The following is a 20679-nucleotide window of genomic DNA, read 5'->3' on the forward strand; positions in this document are numbered from 1 at the left end:
GCAACAGAAGAATAAGAAGTTTGGTGTTGGAATTTGTTGCCTTATCGTGATGAGGATTGAGTCCGGGCTTGGTTCCACCTCTTGATCCGGAACAAGTACACGGGTTCCGTACTTGATTCCGAACTTGATTTTGGTCTTGATCCCGGAACTGGGTCCAGAATTGGAGCCGGATACGGAAGCAGAATACATTCCAAACATAGAATCGGAATCGAAACCGATTATTATTATTATTATTATCATTGTTATTATATTTCACATTGTTTGCCACTAGAGCTATACAATAATAGTCTAATTCGAATGTTAAAACTCAAAACCTAAAAACTATGGTAGACTGTAGGAGCTTGAGTACATAGTAAAGAGCCAGGACCAACAAGAAACAGAAAGAGGAGAAAGAGTTAAAGGAAAAAAATAGGAAGACTTGGAAATGCCAAAGACGAAATGGTCAGAAAGAGCATTGAAGTGTCGGGAACAAGTCAGTAGCGGGTCGTTAGAGCCAAAAATTGTGCGGCGCGCAGGAATCTTTAGGGGAAGACGGGGACGAAGGGAACGTGGAACCCATCTACAAGTGGAATATCAGATAGAAGGGACGGTGCATCAGAAACGCCAAGGTCTACACCAGCGATAAACATAGCTTGTACCTGGGACCGTCTCAATTCCAGAGAGGGATTCTCCAAAATTTAACACCTAGTTGAGCAGGGTGGTAGTTCAACATAATAGCAACCAAGCTAGAAACGCCTTGCGAGTTAAGAGTTTTTGCACCTTCTCAACGGAATCGGAATCCGGTAGTTCCGATTCCGAGCGCCCATCACTACTACAAACACTTTCAAACTGAGCCGCTAGAAACGTCAGATGTGATACACCTGTCAATTTACCAAAGCCGACTGTACCTGTCGCTTCGCTGTTGTTTGTGTTTCGTTTGCACCTGTTTTGTGGCGTTCAAACAAAGCGTTCCCTGCGTGTGCGTTCCTAAACAACTTGCACAACTTTCATGTTATTGCCGATGGTACAAACAAGTGTTCATTGCACAAACAATTAAACGATTATTGTATGTAGCAGCAACGGTAAGCTTCTCTATTCACGTTCAACCGGTGTCCAATCGCAACTGAGCCGAGGGTGGTGAATCGTTCTGGCGCAGCTCGCTACCATAGCAACCAATGTCCATGGTTTGTGATAAACAGAAAATTTTCCTTATGATACGCAACCATTCAAACCAGCGATTGAAGTGTTTTCGTTCAAAATGATTGTAATGCTGTAGTAGCAAACGGTAATCCATAGTGCTTCAATAGCGAAAAGCAGGAGAGAGCAACGGCACGGTGAACGGAATGAGCAACGAAAAGGTAATTGATCCAAACAGCAATATCCGGTCATTTGCTAGCCGGCAATTATCGTTACTGGTTTTTCATGTGTTTCGGTATAGGTTCTTTACCGCCATGAAGAACCACACGGTCAGGGCGATGTATATTTCCTATGGCAGACAGGTGCTTCCGCCCAACTGTTGGCCAGCACCGGGAGTGATGGCACGGTGGCCATTTTCAACCGGCAAGGGCAACTGCAAGAACGGATTGTACTGCAAGGGTAGGCTGATAGGTTGGCGATGGAAGCGGAACTGAATAACCCAACCCAACCTCTTTCCCTGTTCCAGGCTGTGCGCCGGGTTCGCTTGGGATCGGTACGGAGACGTGCTTGCAATAATAACGGCCAGCTCGCATCAGCTCATCATCTGGGATTCAAACTCGCAGAAGAAACAAACCGTCGACATCGGGCTGCGCGATCTGCCGAGTTGCATCATTTGGTCCAAGAAAATAGCGATCCTTGCGGTGGGAACGTCCCGCGGCAACCTTTCCATCTACAACCACATCTCCACCAAACGGATACCGATTCTGGGCAAGCACACGAAACGCATCACGTGTGGTGCGTGGTCGACGGAAAACATTCTCGCCCTCGGGAGTGAAGATAAGTATCTGACGCTGAGCAACGAGGAGGGCGACACGCTGCGGTCGATCCAGCTGCGCGATTGTCCGAGCGATATGTACTTTGCCGAGATGAAGACGGATGAACGCGTGCCGGGCGAAAACACGATCAGCATGATACTGGGCAAGCGTACGCTTTTCCTCTACCATCTTCCCGAACCAGATTCGCCTACCGAGTTGGGCTTTCAGCAGCGGTACGGATCGTTACTGCAGCACAAATGGTTCGCCGATGGGTATATTCTGCTCGGGTTTAGCTTGGGCCATGTCGTGGCAATTTCGACGCATCCGCGCGAGGTAGGACAAGAGCTGTGGCAGGTGAAGAATCATCGCGACTCGCTCAACAGTATAGCAGTGTGCAAGGAACTGGAGCTGATCGCTTCCTGTGGAGATAACAAGTGAGGGAATGAGGGTAACAAGAATGTTCCCAATTTCAATTACAACCCTTTTCTTCTTTACAGTGTAAAGGTCCACTCGATGACTAATCTGCAGGAGACCGTCAAAATTCTCAGCTTACCCGACCAAGCGGCACTGAAGCACGTGGAGTGGAGTGCCGACGGCCAGCTGCTTGGTGTAACAACGTCTCAGGGTGCGATCTGTGTGTTTGTAACGAAACTGCACTCGCTGTACGCCGTCGCCCCACCGAGGATAGCCCTGCTGTCGAGCTTGGCAGAGATCGCTATCTACCATTATGCACACGATCGCCAGAAGTCACCGCCTGTGCTGATCACGCTTGAAATTGAACCATCGTTTTTAACGATCGGCCCGTACCACATGGCATGCGGTATGAATAATCACGTCTGGTTTTACGATCTCGGCCGTTCGTTGAGCGATACGCCGCTGCTGCTGGGCGATCGCGAGTACATGTCGGAGATCAAGCAGGTCGCCCTTAGCTCGGAGTATTGTGCTGTGCTTTGCGGAGGCCAAATAATGCTGCATACGGTAAGGATTAGGTTCTCATCCGGATTGAAGGTGTTGCAGATTGTACGGAATGTTACTCCTATGTTTCCCTCCTTATGCAGATCGAATCGTCCAACGAGGCGACACAGAATCGAGAACCAAAAATATTTCCTGACGAGATACGGGGTATCGCGGAGTCGGTCATAACGTGCCTTGGGTTGACGAATGATTTCCTGTGCTTTGCAACAGACGTAAGCTATTGTACGCTCAATATTGAGCCGTGTAACCCGCGTGTAACCCTAGCCTTTGGTTTTATAATTTCAGCTTGGTAATATAGTTTATTTTTCCCTCGAAAACTGGTCCACGGTACTACAGTTTCGACATCAGGTCGGCATACGTGCGATCTATCCGGACGTGGACGGTACGCGGTTGGTGTTTATCGATGACCACAGTCAGGGCTATCTGTTTATTGCCGCCTGTGACGAAACGATACGGATACCGGACTTCCCCAAACACTGCACCGGCGTTCTGTGGGACCTTTCACAGCCTCACATTTTCGTAGCAAACGATCGAAATACCTGCACCACGTACGCCTTCGTGCGCGTTTCGGTGAAGGGTAAAATGGTGGAAAAAGTCGGCACAACAGGCCTGATAAGTGAGCAGACACCGCTGCTGCTTTACGATGGCGATCTGTGCCTGCACGCAGCCGGCGGAAAGCTAACATCGATCGTGCTGGACACACACGCCAACAAACCAGGGCGCGATGTAAAGGAGCAGCTGCGTACGACGAAGCTGATGCGCAAGTACGGAGATGCGTGGGAACTGTGCAAGCTGATGAACGACGAGGACGAATGGCGAGAGCTCGGAATGGCTGCCATTGCCGATTTGAATGTGGCTTTCGGTGAGCATTTCGTACCGTTCGTTTTAACATGCGAATGAATGAGAATGTGTGGTGTCTTTGCAGCAACGAAAGTGTTCCGCAACATTGGAGACGTTGCAATGGTTTATGCGCTGGAGGAAGTGAGCCAAATCGAGGATCTCAACACACTGGCCGGGTTTTGTGCCGTGCTGGGGAACGAAATTGAAGAAGCTAAAGCGCTGTTCGCCAAAAGCAGCAATCCATCCGAAGCGCTCGAGCTGTGCCGCGATCTACTGCAATGGGAGCAGGCGATGGCGCTGGCCAGTACGCTAGCACCGGAGCAACTGCCTTTTCTAGCGCGCGAGTATGGCGCTCAGCTGGAATTTACGTAAGGAATGTATGAATGCCAATCTGTAGCGCTTCTACAGGGTATTTTTAAAATATTTGCAGAGGAAACCATGCCGAAGCACTGATGAACTTTGAACGAGGTCTTAAGCACACGGAATCGGAATCCAAACAGCAGCAGCAACAGCACGAGCAACACGTTAAGCAGTGCAAGGCCGGAATTGCCCGTACAAGCATAAAGTGTGGTGATGTCCGGCGCGGACTTCAGCTAGCGCTGGAGCTAAATGACAAGCAGCTGTACAATGAATGTGGTGAAGCAATGCTTGCCGCGGGCCATTTGGCTGAGGCAGCTGCAATGCTGGAAAAGGGAGAAAGCTGGGACAAGGCGGCAGAAATATTTATCAATCTAAAGCAGTGGAAAAAGGTGGACAACATCTTGCCGAACGTCGTCAGCCTTAAGCTGCACGCTGCTTACGGTCGGGCGAAAGAAGCCGAAGGCCACTACGCCGATGCTATCAACAGCTACCAGCTGGCCGGAGATTTGGACGGTGTTGTGCGAATATATCTGCAGCACCTAGACGACCCACATTCGGCGTCGGAGATTCTGCTGGAAACGCGTTCCGTGGAGGGATCGAAGCTGCTGTCGAAGTACTTTGAGCAGCACGGTGATTATGAGTCGGCGATACAGTTTCTCATACTGTGCGGCTGTGTAGCGGAAGCGTTCGCTATTGCCCAGAAGCAGAACAAAATCGTGTACTACGGTGAGGTGCTGGAACAGAGCGCAGCTGCGAAACCGGCCGACTTTCTGCAGCTGGGCGGCTATTTCGATGGCGAAAAGTACACGCTGCTAGCCGGCAAGTACTACTTTTTGGGCAAAGAGTACTCCAAAGCGCTGAAGCTGCTGCTCAAGGCGGCCTCCGTAGGCAGTGAGGAAAATACGGCCCTGTCCCTAGCGATCGATTGCGTAGCGTCGGCTGGAGATGAACAATTGTCCAACGTGCTGATCGAGTACCTGTTGGGCGAGTCGGACGGTGTGCCGAAGGATCCGAAGCTACTGTTCCGGCTGTACATGGCCAAGCGGCAGTTTAAGGAAGCGGCCAAAGCGGCCATGATCATAGCCAACCAGGAACAGATTGCAGGCAACTATCGCAGCGCACACGACTTGCTGTTTTCCATGTACCAGGAATTGAAACGCAATCAGCTGGCGATTGCGACCGACATGAAAGTAACGCTCGCCCTGCTCCATCGCTACACGCTCGTTCGGGTGCACGTAAAGCGAGGAAACCATTTGCTGGCGGCGAAACTGTTGCTTCAGGTGGCGAAAAACATTTCCCAATTTCCTTCACGTGTGTATTGAATTGCTAGCTTTTCATGCTGGGTTTTTCTTAACGTTTGAGTTTATCATTTTAGACGTTGTCCCGATCCTTACTTCAACCGTCATCGAATGCCATCGGACCGGTCTTCGAAAGTCTGCGTTCGAGTACGCGGTTATGCTGATGCGTTCTGAACATCGGAGCCAGATCGACGCCAAGTACATCAAGAAGATCGAATCGATCGTAAGGAAAGCTCCACGGGGACCGATGGAAGATGAAGGTGAACAGCAGGAATCGAGTCCGTGCCCGGTTTGTGAAGCACCGCTGCCCAACATGCACATAGTGTGCGGGCAGTGTAAAACCACGTTACCAATATGTGTGGCTACGGTAATCATCTATCAGAACTGCATGGGGAGGAACTCGATTAACTCAACCTACAACGATTTGTTTCCTTTTGTCTTCAAGGGACAGCACATAGTTCGCGATGACGTAGCTGCATGTCCCGAGTGTGATTTCCCCGCCATGAAGGTGGAATTTATCAAGTAACTATTGTTTGCTATAACTGATGAGAAGATTTGATGTGTTAAACCGCCTTTAATTGGTCATTCGTTACAGAATTTTGGAAACAACCAACAATCAATGTGCAATGTGTGGCGAGGAAATCGACGCTGGGCGACTGGTCGATATCGATGACATACAACCGTATATCAACGCCGGCACTTAATGGATTGGTCTAATTGCAGGCGCAGTTAGGAAAAGTGTCTTTACTCGGTGAACTCGTGTACCTTGTATTCTTGTTTTTTAGCATTTGACGTAACTTAACCTAAGAAAAGTAAGTGTTCAATATAATAATAAATGTAATATTTAATTTAACTACCTAATTGCAAGGTGCTTCCAGCGCTTGGTGGTCTTGATCCACTATGGAAGCATACAATAAGGCTCACAAACAACATTTTATGGGTTAGGTCGTCGGTTGTCTTGCTCATGACATGATCAACCCACCGATATTTCGCAAATTCATATCGCTGTACAATATAGAGATCGTCATAGAGTGACTGTAGAAGCGCCTCGATTGTGTCTTTCCACCTCTTTCTCTACAACTGAGCAGCCTACTGCATATCTCCCAACTATCCATTGATTTAATGTTTTTGTTTGTTGCAATGCACATTTTCGCGCCGCAATTTGCGCAATATGTAGCGGTGCGTTAATATTTTGCTAAACTGACGCAAGCGCGCCTAGCGTTCCCCCTTTTGTCAAATGTGCCGTTTCAGCGTTCTGTTTTCGTCTGCGTGTAGCCGTGAGCTAACCAACACAAGACGAAAGCGAATCATAAAAATAACGCAAGTGGAACTGGACGGACGTGCCGGGCACTCGTCTGCGTGCGGGTTTTAAGTTTCTTCTTACAATCGTTTTACGGGAAGCAGTGAAAAATTGAGTAAATCAGCACGATAACGCGAAACACGTGCAGTGAAGTGCGAATGGTATATCGAAAGCAAACCAAAAAGTAAGGGCCCAGAGCCAGGGAGTGTTGTCGGACGGCGGACGGGTACCAAATTTTCCGAGGGTGTGCTGCTAATATGTACGTGCGTGTTATTTAAATATTTACCTCAGCCCCATGAAATCCCTGATGAACCAAGGCTGATTGGATTATTTTCAACGCACAGTACAACTGCGGCAAATACTGGCTAGAATGTCGGTTGCTATAGCAAAAGCAGTGCGGATGGTGTGATGATGATATTGATGGTGGTGAAAAATGTTTTGTTTTCTTTTCGTTTCGTTTTGTGGGTTGGAAAAACGAAAACGCCAGGACGGAAACGTTGGTGCAAAAAGCATGCGTTGTAGTAGTGCAAGGCCAACCCTAGAGGCCAATAGGAAAATCATTAACAATATTAATCGCACAACTTTTCGCGTCTTGTGGTCGTGAAACCTTCCTCCTGTACGTGTGAGTGTGTGTGGGGAAAATCGTATTTTTTTTATTCCTAGTTTTTCCTAGGGAGTCCTGCAAAACGTAGCACGACGCATTATTTATGTATTATTGATTATGAAGCTCCAGCTGCTGCAGCAGCTTTAAAATTTGACCAGCTTTGAACGAAACACGGGGCCAAAAGTGATACCGGGGGGATGTATTATCAGCAGTAGGTTTATCCACTTCTTGCAACAACGCAATCAGTGCATGGAGATTTGCAGCAAAAACATACTCCAAGCCACCACACACCATTGGTGGATGACGTAAAAGTTTTGTTGGTGCCCTTTTTTGCATTGCTTCTGGAGTCTTATCAGCGGCATTTGATAACAGATTTTGCAATAGCTGTTGTCTTCGTGCATGTTTTGTGTGTATGCACATTTTAGCATACATTATAGCTTAATAAATTACATGACTCAGCATAAAGCCCAGAAGAAGAAAAAAAATCGATTCACTCTACAAAAAGTACAAGCATACATTTGCACTACCGTTGTGGTTGTCTGAAGATTTGATAAGAACGTTTGTAGTGAATGTTTGATGTATGCGTGTTTCTTTGCCTCAAAAGTTCACATGCATTTGTTGTGCAACGACATATAGGGCCAGGCACATTTCGTAAACCAAAATTTGGAAGATCGTCGCTATCGTCGCCGGTTGTCGTCGGTAATGATCATGTTTATGGCAATCATAACATTTCTTATCTTGGATGTTAAATGCACCGCCGTTTACAAGGTGAGAAAGGCGCTATCGTTTCTCGAAAAAGAGTTCAGGAACAGTATGAAGACACCATTACTCAACGTCCATATAATTCTTACTCATTCGTTGGCCAATGTACGCACCGATTAAAATGAGTTGAAGTAAGGTTTAAAAAATGCTCCTCGTCAGCATAAAGCAAAGAATCGTCCGAAGAAACCCACCTGCCAGTGGAGTGCACAAACAGAAAACTGAAGAAACCTGCAAGCGATGCGAAAAGCAGTGATGTGGACGTGTCGTTCCACATGGTGTGTTGATGCAAACAAAAATGCTTGTTCTAGTTTCAGAGCTAAGGAGGCTATCAACACCCCTTAAGAAGTTCCAGTACCTACCATAACCAGTACGAGTGAAAAGTGACCGGGTGGTGTTGTTTGATAGTGAATATAATGTGCTAAATCGACCGACTCGACCTCCAGAAAGTGATCTGAAGCGCGTATTCAACTGCGTAGCATAGTTTTGGATAGCATAGTTTGCAGAAAGAAAGAAGAAAAAACGCATAATCTCTTTGGTTATTATGGCTACTGCAACGGCTGCCACGTCTGCAACATCTAGCAACCAGCAGCAGGAACTGCAAGCATACGACGATGAGGACGAGGTAAAATATTTTAAGAACTGTTAAACCAATTACTTTGCTAGCATTACACATTTTACTAACCACTACAAAACAAAATTAGGTTGAAAGAGTTGGTTTTGGCGCCAAAGAACATGACATACTTAAAACAAATTTAACTGGCAAATCAAACTGTTAGTTATCTACAGTAGTTTTAAGATGGAATGGGACAATTTCAAAGTTGGATTTTTTCCACTACAAATAAGCAAGGCGATAACCGGCGCATTCCATTTGTTTGAATCCTCAAAATTACTCTCCAGAATGAAAGTAATTCAAAAGCTTGCATTTGTCCGCAAAACACGAAAAATATCAAAAACATTTGATAACGTCTCGCCAATGCTATCTTGTATTTAAAGTGATATGTTTTCACTTTGATGTTTTATTATTTTGGTGTCCCTGATTCTTCTCCTCGTTTGCCTGCTCCATGGAGCTCGTCGTTGAGATATTCCCAGGATTTGAATCCGTTTGCAAGAACCACGGGTCATCAGGTTTGACTGCCCTTGATCTTGGTAGCGAGCGACCGCCCCGTGACGCTGACTAGTATCATGCGGTTGTGGCATTGTTCCGGCATTTACTACTGCCAGGATAACTTACATCACCAAACAGCTCAGCTCTCTCGTGATTCATTCTCATTTATACTTGTCATATTGGGGCAGTCCGGTGGCCGAGGGGACAGCGGCGCCGGTCTCCACACGGCATGGTCGGGGTTCAAATCCCAGTCAGACCGCCTCCCCCCCCCCCCCCCCCCCACAAGGCTGACTACTTTACTACGGGTGAAATTAAGTCACAGAAAGCCAGAAATGGCTGGCCAAGGGGCACACACCTCTCGAGGTGGTGTATAGTGCCAAGGGAGGAAGGATCATCATATCCAACGACTCAAAGAAGGTTATCGGACGTATCTTTTTCCTCTCGTTCTTTGGTTCTACTACACGATGGTTACGTTGTTATCCGAAGATACAAAAGCAGTCAACTGATACGCTGCTTCTATCATAGTCAAGTTCTATCACAGTCAAAGCCATTTGAAAGCATGTTCTGGTCATCGTTGCATTGATCCTCCATCCAAATCTAAGAACCTCTCGTTTCATTCGGGTGTCCTCTTGCAAATCTCATCTGATAATGTTGATGCACATCGGTAAATTTATAAGGTGGCCTATTTCAGGTTGGAGGCACTGTAAATTTTTTGAAGGTTCGTTTATGTTGTAACTTTTTTTTATTTTTTTTATTTACTTATTCATTATTGAAATATTGTATTAATTATTTTATTTTATGTTATTACAAAAAAAATTATAACAAAATTATAGTATCTTATCACACATGCTTCACATACTATCATAAGATAAGGTGACGCATGTTAATGCTGTATACATACAACGCAATCGATTATCTACTAGTACATAATTCAGTCCTGCGGGTGTATTAGATACTCGGTGAAAGATAGCAGCATTCCATTGTGCATTCTATTCTCGTATCGTTAAGGCAAGAGGAAAAAAAAAACGCACCCACGATAGTGCGATCACAGCCACGACAGGGGCTGTATGTAGAAATGAGATTATAAAAGCATGTTCGGATTCATAACCATCGGCCTCCGTACAAGGTGTCACTGCCAGTCACGTTCATGGTGGCTTCGGGCACGTAGTAACAGGCCACGTATGTTATTCGCTGGCCCTGTGTTTATGGCTGCTTTCGATTTCCACTGACGCTGGCCAGAGTTAGTCCTATCCTTCCTTTTGTCGTTTCTTCTAACAGCGTCCAATGAGTTGTATTCAGAATGAGCCAGCTTTACTTGGCAGGCCCCATTTTTGGGCGATTCTTCCTTTGCGCTTCACAGCACGCTCACGTGACACATTGGGGGCGAAAGCGATATTGCGTGAGTTGTCGACGGAAACCTTAACAGTTCCTAGCAATGGCCGTTGGTGGTCGGTGGCCGTTGTTTGGTAATCGATTGAGTGTTAGAATTGTAATGCACACCCGGGCGTGCAAGCTGTCTAGTAGGAAGTTGTGCCAGAAATCTATGCTATATCAGGCTTTCTTTATATCTGCGACTGTCTGTATAATTATTTAGAAAATAATTGAAGCGTAGTGCATCTCATAGTCAGCTTGTTGGTTTCTGGTCTGCAGCTACAGAGAACCTTGGATAACTGAATAAACTTGCTGAAGGAAACTACTGGACCTAAAGGAACGCTGTTCCTTGTTATTTGTCATGCATTGAATATCGTGTGTGACCATTACGAACCTTTCTTGACGTTCGGTGCATTTCTGAACATCGTCCGTTTCGTGAGTCCTTGTACTCGGTGGCATACCGATCTTCATCAGCCCTGTGCGTATTAACTTAAAGTTTAAACGTCTGATTCAACAGGGTCTAGTGGATCGTTGATTTTTTATATGCGCCGAATCTGATTGGCTTTTATATATTTCTCGATCTCCTCTATTCAGGACTGGCAATCGTTTTGAGGACCGATCGTAGCATTTCCTCCACGGAAATGGTTTTGGTTTTGTTGTGATTTTTTTTGGTTAATGCATTTGTTTACCAATACATTGTTTCACAGGTAATAGTACAAGTTTTTCTATATTTAAAACTATTAGCAATAATGACATAACACACTATCTACTGTTTCCTGGCCCAACCTGACATAAGTTGATGACCGAAAAATAACTTTGGTAAAGACTCCAGACTAGCAACTGGTGTGAATTATTCCACACCATAATGTAGCAAATGGGACTAAATTATAGTACAGTACACGATATTGGACGATCGATGGTAGAGGCCACAGCGGTGCCGGTCTTCACACGGCAGGACCGAGGCTCAAATCTCATCTGTGCCGTTCCCCAATATTGAGGACTGACTATCCAACAATGCGGTTACAATAAGTCTGGTAATCCAGAAATGGCAAGCAATGACCTAAGGGGTCGTTAGGCCAATGATGAAGAAGAAGAAGTAGACGATAGTGAAAATGATTGATGTCACAAGCTTCGTAACATCGTTTCAGTGTGTTTTTCTATTGGTTTGAGAGTTTTTTGGACTGGAACTTGACATGTTTACATTGGTCTGATTACATCAATAATGGATTACATCTGGATTTGAACTACTCTACTTCCAATTTTTTTCCGTGCAAGGCAATATGCAACACGTTTATCACATTTTCTCCACTGCGTTCTTTTGTCGGTCGCTGTGCTTTGTCTGCGAAACCAGCATCTGCAACTGTCGTCGGTTTTATTGAAATGTTTTCATTGTCGGCATTGTTGGAAAGCGAGGTATTGTAAATCTCCACGTGATGATCGCTTATCCACTACAGAAACAAGGCAATAATGTTGTTTCCCAACTGGTATTCCCTCCCTTTCGCTGAGATTGTGTAGAAACTGAATTTCAACTTCCTTGTTCCATCTTCAGCCTCTAATTAGCCAAATTTATTAAGTCTAATAGCTTTAGCTGCAAGCAATACAGACCCGTTGCCAATACTTCTATTGTTTAACGTTTAATAGCGAAACACCTTAGCTTTTTCTTGTGACGGCAAATTTCGGTTTCGAATTGTTTGTTGGATTATCCGAATGACTCGTTGATTTTTTTTTACATAAATAGAGAAATATTGCAAGCCCGGTGTAAAGCTTTGCAATCATACATTGGAATCTTGCATACAGTTAAGGGAGATGTGCAAAGCAATTGTGGATTTTTTTTTCGAGACGAAGTTAAGTTAGAATCGAAATACCGCTAGAATTACTCTGATCCGCATTATTCGCTCAATTATTATACGGCTGTAAGGAACTGACCGCATGGGAATGTGCCTGTGCTGATCTTACTGTGCTGAAGACTGATAACATGATTTCGAAAGATAATCACTTAGAGGAATGTTTCTAATGAATGGTGGAATATTGCAACCCCGTAATGGAATTTTGCAAACAAATAGGGGAAATTGCGACTGTGGATTTTTTCAATTAGCATTAAAACAGCTTGTCCGAAATATCAATATGGCAAACAACGATTAAAAAAGGCGTTTTATGGCAGTAAAGACAGCTGCCATTGCCTCAAGTTGGAAAGATCTTCCAAGGTACCTCTTTGAGATCGTTTGAGAGTATGGATTTGACCCATTTAAAAACTGCAAACTCTTCGTTAATTGCAAATAGTTTCAAATAAAAAAGCAGCACAAGATACCACGCAAAAGTTCTTGAAGCTTTATGGCAGCTATGATGAAGACTAAAAGGTCTTTGGCACCAGGAATTGTTAGAAAAAAAGGAAAACAAATGTAGACAAAACCATCAAACGGAACATTGAAATGATTATAAAGGTGGTTTATGTGCTTTTTTTTCTTGAGATTCGCGTAAATTCGTTCCTTTACGACAGAAATTATTTATGTGGCAAAAAGGCCTACACTGCATTTGCAGCTAAGGAGATAGACAAATTAGCATACGATTTGCACATACACACATATAAGCAAGGTTGATGTTAACACGCAAAGTACAAATGGGATTAATACTTTTCATAACGAAAAGATTAGTTGATGTGTAGGTGCCAAGTCGTTACCTAGTTTTAAGAATATGTTTTAAGACGCACTTAACAGCGCTTTTAGATTATGATTTCGACGTAACAAAAATAGTTTCGATTTCGTTATCATGTAATAGAACTTCACCTAGCAGGGCCGAGGTGCAAATCCCATCTAGACCGTCTCCACATACGCAGGAGTGATTAGTGACAATTCACAGAAAACCAGAAATGGCAGGTCCAAGACCTCTCGAGGTTGCAGTGCCAAGGAAGAAGAAGAAGGAGGAATGTTTTAACAGGATAGTGGAATATTGCAATCTCATTGTAGAAAGCTGCAATCGTACAATGGAATGTTGCATACGTTTACAGGAAATTTGTAACACGGCTGTAGAATTTTGAAAATAGCTGTGAATTAAGCAAGTAGTTTTTAAAACAACATTTCACACAAGTTTCGATCTATAAAATTGAAAGAATTTTAAGAAACGTTCCGCAAAAATTGCACAGTTAATTGCAAAGCTCCACAGTCGAATATATACAGCACTGTATAGCTGAAACATTCCATAGAGTAATTCTAAAGTTCCATTATATGATTGAAACTTCCATAATCTGTCTTTCAACCGTTTTTAATATAAATAGCCACGATAAAACTATATTGGCTCGTTACTTCTTCTCCCATGGCACTACAACCTCGAGAGGACTCGGGCTGCCATTTCTGGCCTTCTGTGACTTAATTTTACCCGTTATAAAGTAGTCAAGCCTTACGTACGAGGAGGCGGTCTGGATGGGATTTGAACTCCGGCCCTGCAGTGTAAAGACCGGCGCCGCTGTCGCCTCGGCCACCCCATATTGGCTCGTTACACTCATGATAAAATTTGTTTAACACAGATTTAACACTAATGAGCTTATAATTCCGGGGCGTATCCTCTAATTTTTCCCTACATAAGTAATTCAATATTTTAAGAGATAATTTTACGCTACAAACCACGACTTTTCGTATGTTACAAATAAATATCTGCTTGTACCGTGTCTTACACGTACTATACATATTAAAAGCAACCTGCAATAGCAGCGCCACTGCTTTAGAGGTGTATGATGAAGGTGTAACTTTCTACACCACCCGGAACTCACACTTTTGCCACAAAGTCCAATTGCTCTTTTGTTTGCTTACCTTTTTATTGGTTGAAATGGCCAAGTGGTGAGCGAGTGACAGGTGAAATGGCAGCCTTACATCTCCCCGTACCCGATGGCGCGATATTTGCGTTGCGAAAGAGGGGTATGTTGTGTCCTCTGCTCTACGCGCCGATGCATTTTCCTCCCCAGTCCGTTTGTATGATTAACGAGAAAACATAATCGAAAACGTGCGGTTAGTGGGTCGGTTGGATTGGTTTGATTATAATATTATCAGCGATAGTTCAAGTGCAGGGTAGCTTCCTGATACAGACACGATTTAGTGCAAACACATTGAAAGTGATTCGATTATGGAGTACAGCAAGAACTATATTATCTGGTATGTAAAGTAAATACTTGTTGTAAATTTAACAACCATCGCAACAATCAATCTGGCAGTGCGATACCACCTCTCTCAACGACAATGGTCAATATGTTCACATTACTGAGCTTTATTTTTCCCGTTCACGCTTTATTTAGCAATTATGCGCAACACATGTCGCCACGTACGGTAGAATGCTATCGAAGATGAAGTGTGTGCAACCATGTAGAAAATAAGTAAATTTCCTCCTACAATAATGCCTCTGCCCCGGGGACTCGGTGCAGATTTTCCGTTCGAAGTGTTTACGGATGCAAATTTGCTTGCATCCTGCGAGTAAACTCTAACCCACCCGGGACTCGGCGTCCTTGGAATAATCCTTCACATTCAATTAACCTCCTGATGCTGTTCGATCGATGGGGCTAATACAGTCGCTCGCTTCAAATGTTAATGAGAATGGCAATGAAATTGAAATTTAAAAGGAATGCTTTCTTTAAGTTGTTCATTACATTATTAAACGTACATAAAACGTTTTTGCCATCTATCTATCAGCTCACGAGAAACACCCTGCACCATTGCAACAGGGAAATGGACTTTTGGTGTGATTGTTTAGCTGTGGCTGAGAACAGCAATTATCTCGCAAATAGTTGCATAAATGGATAGATGTAGATTTGGTATTCTAACGCTGATACGATGGTATGTGTGCGAGGCGCGAAAGTGCAACAGGGGCCCGGCCGCGGAGACTTGCAAATCCGTAACCTTCGACCGGTCTAGGTAATTTAGCCTCAGCGCCTCAGCTCGGCTCGGTGCTGCTGCTGCACTTGAACTTGCTTAGCGCCTTGCCTGTGATCAGAGCCTCCAATTAAGGCAATGTGTGATTACCGTGGCCGGTGTCGTTGTTGCAACAGCGTGTGTTGGATGAGTACTTGCGTGCTTAGCTTAGCTGAATCTGTTGACAGGTCTGTCGTACCGATCACTTTACTGCCGATTGCCTGTGCCCAGAGAACTTGGGCCGAAAACGTGCTGAAGCCTGCGTGAGTAGGCACACGGAAAATGATACCACTGTCCGGAAGGGGTGCGTACACGAACCTCGTTATTACCGCTATCGACCGGTCGCTGATATTCTATTATCGTTGGGAATGTGTTTCAGTGTGAAGTTATGTGTTTATATAATTACGAATAAGCTAGTTCAACAAATAAAATTATTAGATTATTTCTTTCCAAAATCGAGAGTCATCACGACCCTCCCAGAGTAGATATTTTACTTAATGTACTACTAAATATACTTAAAACAATGTGTCCACTAATAAGTTCTTCCTCTTTCGCCTGTCTCTTTACAGTTCCAGGATGCTTGTGATGCTGATACTGCCTCGTAAGTAAAGCTAACATTGTATGTCTCATACATCCATCTCTGCAGCAACCCTCGGACAATCAGTGTGCGATCAGCTAGCGATCTAACCAAAAACACTTTTGCGTTTGTCATGCTGAGTTGTGCTGTGCTCTGTACCAGGGGCCAACTAATTGCTTGTACTGCTACACACAAACCAGTTGATGAACGACACAATCGACCTTTTCGATTGATAACCACAATCAACGTGAAGGTGATGATGTAAGGGCGAGAAAAACAAGTCGCCGGACCGCGGAAAGGAAGCAATGGATCATATTATTTAGTATTTAGGTGCTTTGTGTATATCCTTTGCAATGATAATTTAAGGTCCCCGAAGCTGGGTAGTAGGAGGAATTAATCTAACAACTTTTATAATGAACTCAGAATTTGCTATCGCACGAAAATTTTAAAGCAAAAGAAGAATAACTAGTATCTAGACTAATACTGAGGGCTCTCGGCAATACTGTAAATTTACAAAACTTATTACGTTACTGTTAGTTCGATACTCTTCGGTTCAGTTAGTTCAGAGCATCGGTTTGTTATGCCGATTTTCATTTGACGGTGGAATATTCCAAACCTATTGTGGAGAAGGTTGCAATCATACAATGGAATGTTGCATTCAGTTTCGGGAAATTTGCAATTCAGTTGTGGAACTTTGCAATTAGCTGTAGATTTTATGTCTCATTTTTGGTTTAACTCTGTCCAATTCTAAAAAAGTAAAATTCAAGGGGATCGTTGGTTTACATCATCACTAGTATCCCACACCCTGTAATGCACATTTGAAACGGTTTAACGTGAAAGTTTGAGGGAAATGTGGCTTTATTCAGCACCTTCTTAACCTTCTGCTGATTGCAAAGTTCCACACCCGAGTTGCAAATTTCCACCAACATTCATTCCATTGTATGATTGCAACTCTCCACAACGGTATGGCTGCTAACACCTGTATTAAACAACGACTGTGCTTTGTGTTAAGTGTCTCTAACCAAATAATCCTGGTTCTTTCTAGGTGACAAACAACACATAAGGAAAATTGTTAAACATCAAAGTTTCCTTTTCCTTCTCACATCAAAGTCAAAGGAAAACATCAAAAAGGATTTCCTTCTTCCTTTTTCTCCCTAATTCACCACAATACTTTTAATATTGGGTCTGTAACTATGATAACGGAGTCAATGTGGTCCCCGCAGAAAGAACAGAGAGCTTGGAAAGCATTATATAGAAAATAATTTTTAATCTTTTTATTAAATTCCGAACACAATGAACTTCTTAATCAGAACTTTCAAAAATCGAAGGGACAAAAAGAATACACAATTAATCAATCTCTTACATCTCCAACTCAACATTGCTAATTTTGCTCTCAAAGGTCGAATCTTTTGACGATATATTGGGATAATGCTAATAGCGTTACGCACCCTTTACGTGCCCAGGAGCGGCCCAGTGGTAGAGATGACAGTGGCGCCAGTCTTCACAAGGCAGGACCGGGGCTCAAATCCCATACGGCTCGTTACCCCGTAGTGAGGACTGACTATCCAACTACGTGGTGGTATCATTCAGCCTATTAAGTCAGAAATGGCAGGCATGACCTTTCGAGGTCGTTAGGCCAAGTAAAGAGAACTTAAGCCGTTGACTGCCGTTGAAATAAATAAATTAAAATTAGTATAAACCATTTTTAGCATTTTATGGGTATTAATTATAATACCCACTAGGCTGCAGAATGAAGCTTCCGAAAAAGGTTTTCCAGTCTGTTGGGAGTCTTGAGTGATTATTGCATGGAAGGCTTCCTTTCGGAGATGGAGGCAAAATTTCTAGAACTACCTCTTCCTTGTCCAGGGTATTCTTCATTGTTTGAACAGATGCTTTGCTATGGATCCATGTTACACAACGACAATACAACCAGCTTATAAGCCTTGTGAGACTATAAGGTGTTCGCAATCTGTCTACTACTTGAAGGTTACATATAGGCGTTACTAGGCGTTATATTACCAGACCGTTCTAAATGAATAAAATAAAGACAATTACATGTTTCTCTTAATATTAGTACATATTGTAAAAGAAAAGGAAAAATCCGTGTTCGTCGAATGACAGTCCGTTAACATCAATAAACAGCTAAACAATTTTGAACAGCTATGAAGAACAAGATCAAGTTAGGTTAGATGAGGTTGAAAGGATCTCTAGGACACCGGGTCTTTTCTTAAATGCATACGTTATAATGGAATTTCTCAAAGAAAAATGTGATTTTATACTAATTTAACCCAAACATTTCTTTTCCTACACAGCGCGTCATGTGCGTTAGATCTGGAAACAGCACTGGCGGAGGCAAAGATCGCGGTCGATCTGTTCTTCAACAATAAGTTTAATGAAGCCGAAGCCCTTATGAAACCTTTGTAAGTAAAGGCAACATTGTGTACACATATATTAACCAACTAATTCAACTAATAACTTGTGTCTGACCGATCATCCACTACAGGGCAACATCCAGCATGTACCATTCCGTGGGACACAGCGTTTTCACCTATCTGGAAGCGATGCTTACGTTCGAGCAGCAACACATAGCGGCCGCCTCGGAAGCGCTCAAGCAGTGTTTGAACGTGTGCAACCGCTATCGGAAAAAGAACACACTCACGGAAACAATAGGCAAAACGTTCAAGAAGGTGAACTACGACCAGTACACGGATCTGGAGGCGCACGCCGAACTGTGCTCGGCCGAAGCGCTATTGCTTAAGGCGATGCTGACCTTCATAGAGGATGAAACGCTTACTAGTCTAATTAAGGGTGGAATGAAGATTCGCAATTGCTTTGCCATGTACAAGTAAGTTTTGTGTGTGTGTCTGTGTGTGTTTTTTTTATTATTAATTGTTGAATACAAAAAAGCAAAGCAATTAAACTGTCCCATCCTGCTTTCCCTTTGCCTTGTAGGGAGTGCAACAACATACTCAATCACCGTCAGTGGGAATCGGAAAGCTCGAGACTACACTTCGAGAGTGGCGTTCGTATGGGGCTGGGCACGTTCAATCTTATGATATCTTTGTTACCGGCTCGGATCATAAAGCTGTTGGAATTCATCGGGTTTTCTGGCAACAAGGTAATGGTCATCACAGCTGGACAATGTCTCTCTCTCTCTCTCTCTTACCTTTACTTCCGTTCCGTGTAGCAATCGGGCATGCAAGACTTAGTCACCGGGTCACAGAGCGAAGGCATTCGGCAGGTGCTGTGTGTGATGACTTTACTAGGATACAATCTGATCGTGTGCTATGTGCTGAGCCACAAGGAAGGTGACTTGCGCTTCTGTGACGAGCTGCTGGTGAAGCAACTGAAACAGTACCCGGATGGCGTTTGGTTCCTGTTTTTCAAAGGTCGGCTGGAGTTTATGAAGGGCAATCTGGACGATGCGCTTAAGTGGTACAAAAAGTCGTGGAAATCACAGAACGTTTGGCCCCAGTTTCATCATCTGTGCTTTTGGGAGCTGCTTTGGGTGAATTGGTAAGTGCATGCTAAACGAGCTTTAATTTTGAATCGATTAATTGAACAGAGAATTGCGTTGCATTGCAGCTTACGGCTAGATTGGCGAGAGTCGCTTCTATTTGCGACGTACCTGGTCGAGAACAGCAAGTGGTCGCGTACGATCTACACATATCAGAAGGCATCCATCATGTGCATGCTCAAGACGGAGGAACTGCACTCGAGCGAGGTCCGGTCGATCGGTACGCTGATGAAGGAGGTACCCAAGTACAAGCAACGGATAGCGGGCAAATCGTTGCCGATGGAGAAGTTTGCGTGCAAAAAGACGGAACGCTTCTTTGCCCAGCAATCCTTCCTGTACGTGCCGGCGCTGGAGCTGATGTACGTGTGGAATCTGTTCAAGATATTGGGCAAACATTTCCATCTCGCCGACGGCGTGTATCGGATAGTGGAGGAGAATCTGCAGCACTACGGCGAACGGATAAACTCCAAAACGAACCCAGCGTACGGGGTGTATGCGGCGGATAATAAAGCTTTACTGTTGCTGCTAAAAGGTGCCTGTTTGCGGCAAATGAACAGCCCACTGCAAGCTACCCGGTAAGTACCAGCCATCTTCCAGACTGACAGACGGTCCATAATCTTCTGATCGGTATCCTTCGATGTAGGTGCCTTGAGGATGTGATTGCCATGTACAAAGATATCAAAGAAGATCATTACCTGGTACCTTACGCGATCGTTGAGCTGGCACTGATCTACATCGACCAGGGCAACAAAGACCAAGCCATACTAGCTCTCGAGGATGCAAAGTGCGTGTGCGCATTTGTGCGAACCCGCAACGTTATGCTCAGCTAATGTACGCTCTCTGTATTGCAGGAAAAATTACAGCGGATATTCGCTCGAGTCCCGATTGCATTTCCGAATACACACGGCACTGATAGAGCTGAAGGGTAAAAGCTACGAAAACATTCCTGCTGGCGGTGAATGAAAGGTTAGTGTAGTGCCACCACCTTTCGCCATGACCATGCAACGATTAATTAAAGTAGAAAGAGAAACAGTAGATAAACTAACAACGACTATGCTATGCAGTAAGTAAGACCAAACCAAACGTGACACTAAAGAGCTCATCAACCACCCATCATCATCCAGCAGCCAATGGATAGAAACTAAAG

The 20679-nt window shown here is 44.2% G+C and overlaps 2 protein-coding genes across 2 annotated transcripts; both read left to right on the plus strand.

Annotated features, from left to right (window-relative positions):
• The first annotated feature begins 866 nt into the window (after positions 1–866).
• LOC118507377 (WD repeat-containing protein 19) lies at positions 867–8616 on the plus strand. The gene is made up of 12 exons (XM_036045822.1): positions 867–1337; positions 1418–1575; positions 1643–2365; positions 2429–2909; positions 2990–3118; positions 3192–3768; positions 3832–4114; positions 4177–5417; positions 5482–5771; positions 5850–5926; positions 6000–6216; positions 8379–8616. The coding sequence occupies exons 1-11, from the start codon at positions 1323–1325 to the stop codon at positions 6106–6108; spliced, it is 4083 nt and encodes a 1360-aa protein (XP_035901715.1). The 5' UTR covers positions 867–1322; the 3' UTR covers positions 6109–6216; positions 8379–8616.
• Positions 8612–20495, plus strand: LOC118507760 (tetratricopeptide repeat protein 39B-like). The gene is made up of 9 exons (XM_036046777.1): positions 8612–8692; positions 16008–16039; positions 18328–18435; positions 18519–18860; positions 18968–19133; positions 19203–19531; positions 19601–20107; positions 20176–20316; positions 20384–20495. Exons 1-9 carry the CDS (start codon positions 8612–8614, stop codon positions 20493–20495), a joined length of 1818 nt encoding a protein of 605 aa, XP_035902670.1.
• Positions 20496–20679: the final 184 nt, after the last annotated feature.

Source organism: Anopheles stephensi, chromosome 2, assembly GCF_013141755.1.
Source record: "Anopheles stephensi strain Indian chromosome 2, UCI_ANSTEP_V1.0, whole genome shotgun sequence".
NCBI lineage: Eukaryota > Metazoa > Arthropoda > Insecta > Diptera > Culicidae > Anopheles > Anopheles stephensi.

Coding starts and splice junctions, on each gene's coding strand:
- LOC118507377 (XM_036045822.1), top strand. Junction 2,910..2,989: donor GCCAAATAATGCTGCATACG/GTAAGGATTAGG, acceptor CTCCTTATGCAG/ATCGAATCGTCCAACGAGGC. Junction 3,119..3,191: donor TCCTGTGCTTTGCAACAGAC/GTAAGCTATTGT, acceptor TTATAATTTCAG/CTTGGTAATATAGTTTATTT.
- LOC118507760 (XM_036046777.1), top strand. CDS start 8,612: ATGGCTACTGCAACGGCTGCCACGTCTGCAACATCTAGCAACCAGCAG. Junction 19,532..19,600: donor GAGCTGCTTTGGGTGAATTG/GTAAGTGCATGC, acceptor GTTGCATTGCAG/CTTACGGCTAGATTGGCGAG. Junction 20,317..20,383: donor CTAGCTCTCGAGGATGCAAA/GTGCGTGTGCGC, acceptor TCTGTATTGCAG/GAAAAATTACAGCGGATATT.